This window comes from Argentina silus, assembly GCF_951799395.1.
Source record: "Argentina silus genome assembly, chromosome: 11".
Taxonomy (NCBI): domain Eukaryota; kingdom Metazoa; phylum Chordata; class Actinopteri; order Argentiniformes; family Argentinidae; genus Argentina; species Argentina silus.
Window position 1 is genome coordinate 1,137,134 of NC_139665.1, and position 8,875 is coordinate 1,146,008.

Sequence of the window (8,875 nt, forward strand, 5' to 3'; positions counted from 1 at the left end):
ATTATAAGATGTTTCATTCCAACTGTGTATGCTGTGTGTGTGTTCTGGGGAGGCTGTGTGTGCTGTGTGTGTTCTGGGGAGGCTGTGTATGCTGTGTGTGTTCTGGGGAGGCCAATCAGAGAGGCTCCTCTCGGTCTGGTCAGGGACCACCTGGGTCATTGACTTTCATGCACAGACCGCCCCTCCGATTCATATGACATTCATGAGGACAGAGATTCAGACACGTGGCCAACAGGCTGCCTAACAACGACCCACCCAGCCGTATGCCAGACCACTCAGACCCCGGCCTGCTGGCCCACTGGCCTGGCTCAGCCGGGGGAGGAGGAGGAGGAGGGGGAGGGGGAGGAGGAGGAGGAGGAGGGGGAGGAGGAGGAGGAGGGGGAGGAGGAGGAGGAGGAGGAGGAGGAGGGGGAGGAGGGGGAGGAGGAGGAGGAGGAGGAGGAGGAGGAGGGGGAGGAGGGGGAGGAGGAGGAGGAGGGGGAGGAGGGGGAGGAGGAGGAGGAGGAGGAGGAGGGGGAGGAGGAGGAGGAGGGGGAGGAGGGGGAGGAGGAGGAGGAGGAGGAATAAAAGATTGGAAAGGACATTTTTGGCTGGAATCTCTTCAGCTAAGCGTGGCACGAGGAGGGGTGCCCTTGGGGTCTGTCCACCAAGTCACTGATACATTCAGACGCTCTCTTGGTAGAGAGTATTTCAGGCTGCATTGGGTTTCAGTGGGCTGAGGTGAGCGTGTGTGTGTGTGTGTGTGTGTGTGTGTGTGTGTGTGTGTGTGTTGGAATACTGTACCACAAGGCCTGGTTCACCACGGTCCCCTCTCGCTCCTCTGATCCCAGGACCTCCCTATTTATAACACACACACACACACACACACACACGCACACACGCACACACACACACACACACACACACACACACACACACACACACACACACACACACACACTTATCACATACTAAAACACATTATAACACAAACAAACAAACACAACTCAACACATCCAAGACACGTTATCAGACATCAGGTGGTCTATGCTTGTACTTGTAACGACCTTTAAAACATACTGAAATGAGATTATCTTGTGTCACTTGATAAAGGATCTGTCACGTTTTAATTGATTATTATTATTGTTGTGTAAATTGACTTGAATGTACATTTATGATGTGTTTGGTGCTTGTGGTCTCAGTAGGACCTAAATAAAGGTTCATAATAACATGTGACCCTCTGCCCCCAGATGAGATGATGCAGGGAATGAGCCCCAAATAAGTGACCAATCAGAGCGTTGAACGTCCTATTGTTGTGTGTGTTCCTCCTCCCATCGCCTAACGGCAGATTACAACACCGTCAACACCGATTGGGTCGAGGCTCCGAGTGTCGTGTAGGAATGACGCCACCTGTCAGCGTTAGACAACAGCGTTTCCCTCCTGGACGGGTCAGGTGGCAGTCTGGGGGACGGTGGTGGGGTCTGATCCTGGATCTGGTCTGCGCCACAGGGCAGACCATCCTCTACCCAGAGCAAGGAAGGGAAAGAGGGGTTCTCACCGGGGATCCGGTGGGTCCGGCCGGGCCTTTGCTGTCCTGGGTGCAGGTGCAGGCGCGGGGCATGGCAGGGCAGTCCTCCTCCTTCCTCTGAGGGGAGACAAGACCCAGGCGGTGAAACGATGACTCACCATCGTGCAGGTCACAGGTCACAGGTCACAGGTCACAGGTCACAGCAGACGCCCCCTAACGTGTCGGCAGTCGGTAGTAGTAGTAGTAGTAGTAGTAGTAGTAGTTATAGTAGTAGTAGTAGTAGTAGTAGTTATAGTAGTAGTTATAGTAGTAGTAGTAGTAGTAGTAGTAGTAGTAATAGTTATAGTAGTAGTAGTTATAGTAGTAGTAGTAGTAGTAGTAGTAGTAGTAGTAGTAGTAGTAGTAGTTATAGTAGTAGTAGTAGTAGTAGTAGTAGTAGTAGTTATAGTAGTAGTAGTAGTAGTAGTAGTAGTAGTAGTTATAGTAGTAGTAGTAGTTAGTATTATTAGTAGTTAGTATTAGTAGTAGTAGTATTAGTAGTAGTAGTTAGTATTATTAGTAGTTAGTATTAGTAGTAGTTAGTATTAGTAGTAGTAGTTAGTATTAGTAGTAGTTAGTATTAGTAGTAGTTATAGTAGTAGTAGTAGTTAGTAGTAGTAGTAGTTAGTATTAGTAGTAGTTAGTATTAGTAGTAGTAGTTAGTAGTAGTAGTAGTAGTAGTAGTAGTAGTTAGTATTAGTAGTAGTAGTAGTAGTAGTTAGTATTAGTAGTAGTATTAGTAGTAGTTATAGTAGTTAGTAGTTAGTATTAGTAGTAGTAGTAGTAGTAGTAGTTAGTATTAGTAGTAGTTAGTATTAGTAGTAGTTATAGTAGTAGTAGTTAGTATTAGTAGTAGTATTAGTAGTAGTTATAGTAGTTAGTAGTTAGTAGTAGTAGTAGTTAGTATTAGTAGTAGTTAGTATTAGTAGTAGTTAGTATTAGTAGTAGTTATAGTAGTAGTAGTAGTAGTAGTAGTTAGTATTAGTAGTAGTAGTTAGTATTAGTAGTAGTAGTAGTAGTAGTTAGTATTAGTAGTAGTTATAGTAGTAGTAGTTAGTATTAGTAGTAGTAGTAGTAGTAGTTAGTATTAGTAGTAGTAGTAGTAGTAGTTAGTATTAGTAGTAGTTATAGTAGTAGTAGTTAGTATTAGTAGTAGTTAGTATTAGTAGTAGTAGTATTAGTAGTAGTATTAGTAGTAGTTAGTATTAGTAGTAGTAGTTAGTATTAGTAGTAGTAGTTAGTATTAGTAGTAGTAGTTAGTATTAGTAGTAGTTAGTAGTAGTAGTAGTTAGTATTAGTAGTAGTATTAGTAGTAGTAGTTAGTATTAGTAGTAGTTAGTAGTAGTAGTAGTTAGTATTAGTAGTAGTATTAGTAGTAGTAGTTAGTATTAGTAGTAGTTAGTATTAGTAGTAGTTAGTATTAGTAGTAGTAGTAGTAGTAGTTAGTATTAGTAGTAGTTATAGTAGTAGTAGTTAGTATTAGTAGTAGTTAGTATTAGTAGTAGTTAGTAGTAGTAGTAGTTAGTATTAGTAGTAGTATTAGTAGTAGTAGTTAGTATTAGTAGTAGTTAGTATTAGTAGTAGTTAGTATTAGTAGTATTAGTAGTAGTAGTTAGTATTAGTAGTATTAGTAGTAGTAGTAGTATTAGTAGTAGTATTAGTAGTAGTATTAGTAGTAGTAGTTAGTATTAGTAGTAGTTAGTATTAGTAGTATTAGTAGTAGTAGTTAGTATTAGTAGTAGTTATAGTAGTAGTTAGTAGCTGGTACTAGTAAGCAGATGGTAATACTTGAACTCACCAGACCAGGAAGGTCACAGCATTTGTCTCGGCTGGCCCAGGAGGTGCTGCACACGATGTCAAACGACTGGAGGTGAAACTGAGGACAACAACAACAACACACACAGTCACACACACCACACACACACCAACAGTCACACACACCACACACACACCAACAGTCACACACACCACACACACACCAACAGTCACACACACCACACACACACCAACAGTCACACACACCACACACACACCAACAGTCACACACACCACACACACACCAACAGTCACACACACCACACACACGCCAACAGTCACACACACCACACACAAACAGTCACACACACCACACACACACCAACAGTCACACACACCACACACAAACAGTCACACACACCACACACACACCAACAGTCACACACACCACACACACACCAACAGTCACACACACCACACACAAACAGTCACACACACCACACACAAACAGTCACACACACCACACACACACCAACAGTCACACACACCACACAAACACCAACAGTCACACACACCACACACACACCAACAGTCACACACACCACACACACACCAACAGTCACACACACCACACACACACCAACAGTCACACACACCACACACACACCAACAGTCACACACACCACACACAAACAGTCACACACACCACACACAAACAGTCACATATTATTATGTTATTGTTTTAAACAGGTGGTGCAACTTGTCCCTTGCAAAAAACAGTCGGCAAAGTCTGAATATTTCCTCTGGATTTCTTGAACATGTACTGAAATAATGATATGATAATTGTATCGTTAACTGAACTATGCAAAACAGCCATTTGCACTTCTGTCCACTGAAGATCCATCAATAATTAGGTTCTTCAAACAGATTTCTCTGCTGAGTGGGGTCCATTTGAAAAGGTCTGAAAAGTTTTTGTTCAAAGGGAAAAAATAATTAAGCTTATAGTACATCTTCAGGCTGTGTCTGCATGATGATACCTGGGCTATTTATAGAAGTGTAGCCTAGTTTATGAAATACTGTATTCTATTCAAACGGTCTGTCTAAAAACTACTCAATGTGATTTCACTTCACAACCTCCTCTGAGGCCACGCGTCTGCCTCACCTGCTAGGAACATGACCGTGTTAAGACCGCCTGTGGTTGTTAGAGACCCCCTCCAGAGGGGTGAAAATTATGGTTGTGTCACATGGTATACATTTACATTTTTTACATTTATGGCATTTAGCAGATGCCTTTATCCAAAGCGACTTACAACAAATACATTTGTTTAAGTAAGTGAATCATCTATCCATCAGTCATCATACGACAAAGTAATCAATGCTCACACCAGGGGCCATAGGCAGTCACAATGCCAGAAGAAGGAATACAATTTTTTTTTTAAATGGTATTAACAGGAGACACACCTGGCAACCTGAACTTTCCAGGTAAATCGACAGTCTAATATATATGCAAATGGGAGGATGGGCTCATCGTGATGCATGGAATGGAATGAGGAATGGTATCAAACACACAAACACACACACGTTTGATACCATTCCTCATTCCATCCCGTGCATTACGATGAGCCCGTCCTCCGATTTCTACCTCCACTAGCCTCCCCTGGTCTCGTCCACATCCTCTCCCAGTCCCCAGACCCACCGTTGCAGAGGTGTCCTTGTTGCTCCTGGAGCGGACCATGCGACCCAGAACCTCCAGCCCGTCTGTGGTGATGTTCCCCGCGGCGTTGATGGGCTTCTCCTCCACCAGCTTGCAGTCGATGACGGCCTTGGCGCTGGTCTTGCCCACCACCAGGTGCAGCTGCAGAACACACCGGGGAACACAGACGCTGCTGTTCAGTCAGAGAGACGGAGGCTAGAAAACTAAAAAAGCTCTGGAACTTCAGACATATTTCTGTTCTCAGCCCGAGCAGCGGAATGGAACTCAAGAGTCTTAAGGTTCTGGAGCGGGGTATCATGGGAATTTCAGACGTGTTTTTGCCGTTTCTATTTCTTTTATGTATCACAATTTGTTGAGTTGATTTGTCTCTGGGAAGTAAAAGAGGGGATTCCGAGCCATTACATGACACAGCTATCTGGAACATGTTGATCTTGCAGCTTTGCTGAACTTGAAGGTTTGCTGACAGCTCGATGGGAGTGGTTTGATATCACTCAACGAGACGGCTGTGCCAGGAGAAGCAGAACATTCCCTACAACTACATGTTACACAACCGCTGTGAAGATGTTGTATGTAAAACAGAGGTGGTTTAAAGAATAGAAATAGAATCATTCTGTTCTAGAATCATTCTGTTCTGAAAATACAATCACTCTATTCTAGAATCGTTCCACTCTACAAATAGAATAATTCTATTTCTCTGATTCTGACCTCCGACCTTATGGAAACTGCCGTAGAACAGTTTCTTGACCTCTGACCTTATGGAAACTGCCGTAGAACAGTTTCTTGACCTCTGACCTTATGGAAACTGCCGTAGAACAGTTTCTTGATCTCTGGTCCTTCAAACGTCACGGTCTGGAAGTCTCCCTTGTAGTCGTTGTTGAAGAAGGTGAGGGTCTTGCCGCCATCTTGGGTTTGAGAGAGACGGTTTCACACACAGCACAGAACCTTCCACTGTTTCTTCAGCCTATTGTATCTGTATCATTTGTAAACAATCTACACTTCAGTATACATACATAACCTGGGTGGGAAGTGACATGTGTATGTTGTGACTTACAGTGCAGAGAACGGGGGGAGGTTTAAATCATGTCACACCTGAACCACAGAAGACCTTTAGAACATGTACTGTGCTGTACATGACCTCAACCTTTTGAGGAGTGGTGCTTTAAGGAAAAAAACGTTTGTGTTTACACAGAATAAATCATCAGACACACCTGGTCCATCGCTCACCTGAACCATAACAACGCTGACACAACCCCGCACCGTTCACCAACCCAACCCCCCCCGTCTCCATGGATACAACCCCCCTGACGCGGCACCCCTTAATACTCACTGTCCAGTATGACACCAACGAGGGGCTCGTTGTTCTTGTTGAGGATCTCCCACAATGCAAAGGGCTCCTCGGGGGTCTCGGGCAGCAGGCGGAACAGCATGGTGATGGTGTAGTCAGAGGGCAGGCCCTCGGGGTGGATGAACCTGAGGAGGTCAGGAGGTCAGGAGGTCAGGAGTCAGGGGACAGGAGGTTCTAGTCAGAACACACCAGGGGAGGCCGGGGGAGGTAGACATTGGAGGACGGGGTGGCTCATTGTAATGCATGGATTGGAGTTTACTGTTCAGCACCTGATCAGCCAGAGGAGGATGGGTCCCCCTGGAGTCTGGTTCCTCTCAAGGGAGTTTTTCCCCATACGTGTTTTATACCATTCCATACTTCGTTCCGTGCATTACAATGCGCCTGTCCTCCGATGTCTACCTCCCCTGGGACACACCCTCCCAAGGCACGTGACCATGATCAAACACAGGTTCCAAAGCCTCAACATGCCCCTTCACTCTTTCAAATGTGCCATTCCATTCTAAAGAGAGGGTTTTGAGCTGGAAACTATTGTTTCTACATATTTGGACAGCTATTTTCGCTACATTAAGCCCTAAAAGTAAATGACTGTTTTCAGGAGTCAAAGATGGTTGCAGATAAGAGAGAGGTAAATAGACCAGGTTTTCCATCTGTCATTATCCCACCTTCATACAGTACAGTAGTCATAGTAACATTATCCACCTTCATACATTAGTCATAGTAACATTATCCACCTTCATACATTAGTCATAGTAACATTCTTTTCATTTGTTGAAGTATAGTCACAAATCCAGGGAACTAAGCTTGGTTGAAAATAAGTTGATGTTGTTTTACTTAGTGGGTACATAAGAGATATCACTTCACATGTGAGAGAGGGTGATGGTCAAAGAAAGAAACACACAAAGTCTACCATTCCACTGTCTGAGAGACACTGACAACATGTCCAGCTCACACACAATCAGCTCAAACACCACCTGTGTGCTGTGGTTCACCACCCTAAATGTGCATGAGGACCCAGACAATTGTGGGCAAGATCTGGGCCGTCATTTCTCTGCTGACTGGGTAACAGCATCAGGTTAAGAATTTAAAATATACTGTAATGTACTGCAAATCGGAAACGGCAAGTAGAATAAGGGCCAGACCTGGTCCGAATGTGGGTTGGCAATTTGCTATGGGCCAGCTCTGGTATGAGGGATCTGGCTCTGACACCTTCCTGTAGTTACTGTTACAGTGTAACAGCTTCTTGTTCATCAAGTATTTAAAATGTAATGTAAACGTTATTACTGTACGGTAATGTACTTTAAACGTTATTACTGTACGGTAATGTACTTTAAACTTTATTATGGTACGGTAATGTACTGTAAACATTACTACTGTACGGTAATGTACTGTGAACATTACTACTGTACGGTAATGTACTGTAAACATTACTACTGTACGGTAATGTACTGTAAACATTACTACTGTACGGTAATGTACTGTAAACATTACTACTGTACGGTAATGTACTGTGAACCGTAGCTGAAGGTGCTACCTGGTGGGCTGGGCCAGGAGAGCGTCGCTGTGCAGGTGGAAGCAGGGGAAGCTGTTGAAGGAGCCAGGCTCCATGGACACTCCTGCAACGCTCCCATACAGGTGCTCCACCAGCCCAAACATCTCCATCATCCTGAACCCTGCGGCAGCAACAACAACATCAACAACAACAACAACAACAACAACAACATCAACAACATCAACAACAACAACAACAACAACAACAACAACAACAACAACCATCAACAGCTTTACTGTGTGTAGAGCAGGGGAGGCCGGTGGAGGCAGAAATTGGAGGCCGGGCTGATTGTAATACATGGAACGCCATCACGTGTTTGACACCATTCCTAATTCCATCCCATGCATTACTATGAGCCCGGCCTCCGATTTCTACCTCCACCAGCCTCCCCCTGCTGTAACTCAATATGTCCTGTACTTCTACAGTCTGAGGTCCAGCCTCTTACCTGGCAACGTGCTGCCGCTCATCGCCACCGCAGGACAAGCTAGGAGACAAAACATCTGTCACTCGCCACGCAAAAAATGACACAAACAGGTTATTTTGAGAGGGGCAGTCCAGCTCGTATATATATATACAGAACCAGTCAAAGGTTTGGACACACCTTCTCATTCAATGGTTTTTCTTGATTTTTATTATTTTCTACATTGTTACTAGATTAATATTGAAGACATCAAAACTATGAAGGAACACATATGGAATTATGTAGTAAACAAAAAAGTGTTAAACAAACCAGAATATGGTTTATATTTTAGACTCTTCAAAGTAGCCACCTTTTGCTTTGATGACAGCTTTGCACGCTCTTGGCAAGGTGTGTCCAAACTTTTGACTGATGTATGTTTTTGAAGTCTGCTGGGACTCACTTGCGGTGGCGGCCTCGCAGACGAAGGTGACCAGCTTCTCCTCGATTTTTTTGAACGCGTCGAGATCGTCCACGAAGAAGACGTGTCTCTCGCTGGGCTTGCTGGC

General features: G+C 44.1%; 1 protein-coding gene across 1 annotated transcript in view; it reads right to left on the minus strand.

The window, feature by feature from the left end:
* Positions 1-8,875, minus strand: part of col14a1b (collagen, type XIV, alpha 1b) — a 59,102-nt gene that overhangs the window by 11,184 nt on the left and 39,043 nt on the right. Inside the window, exons 27-35 of the mRNA XM_083680522.1 lie at positions 8,770-8,875; positions 8,355-8,393; positions 7,892-8,030; positions 6,343-6,485; positions 5,808-5,917; positions 4,998-5,156; positions 3,345-3,422; positions 1,538-1,624; positions 784-837 (exon numbers count right to left, since the gene is read on the minus strand). The exon at positions 8,770-8,875 is cut by the window's right edge and continues 59 nt beyond it. Coding sequence (XP_083536648.1) covers positions 784-837; positions 1,538-1,624; positions 3,345-3,422; positions 4,998-5,156; positions 5,808-5,917; positions 6,343-6,485; positions 7,892-8,030; positions 8,355-8,393; positions 8,770-8,875 — 915 coding nt within the window. The remainder of the gene's footprint in view (positions 1-783; positions 838-1,537; positions 1,625-3,344; positions 3,423-4,997; positions 5,157-5,807; positions 5,918-6,342; positions 6,486-7,891; positions 8,031-8,354; positions 8,394-8,769) is intronic.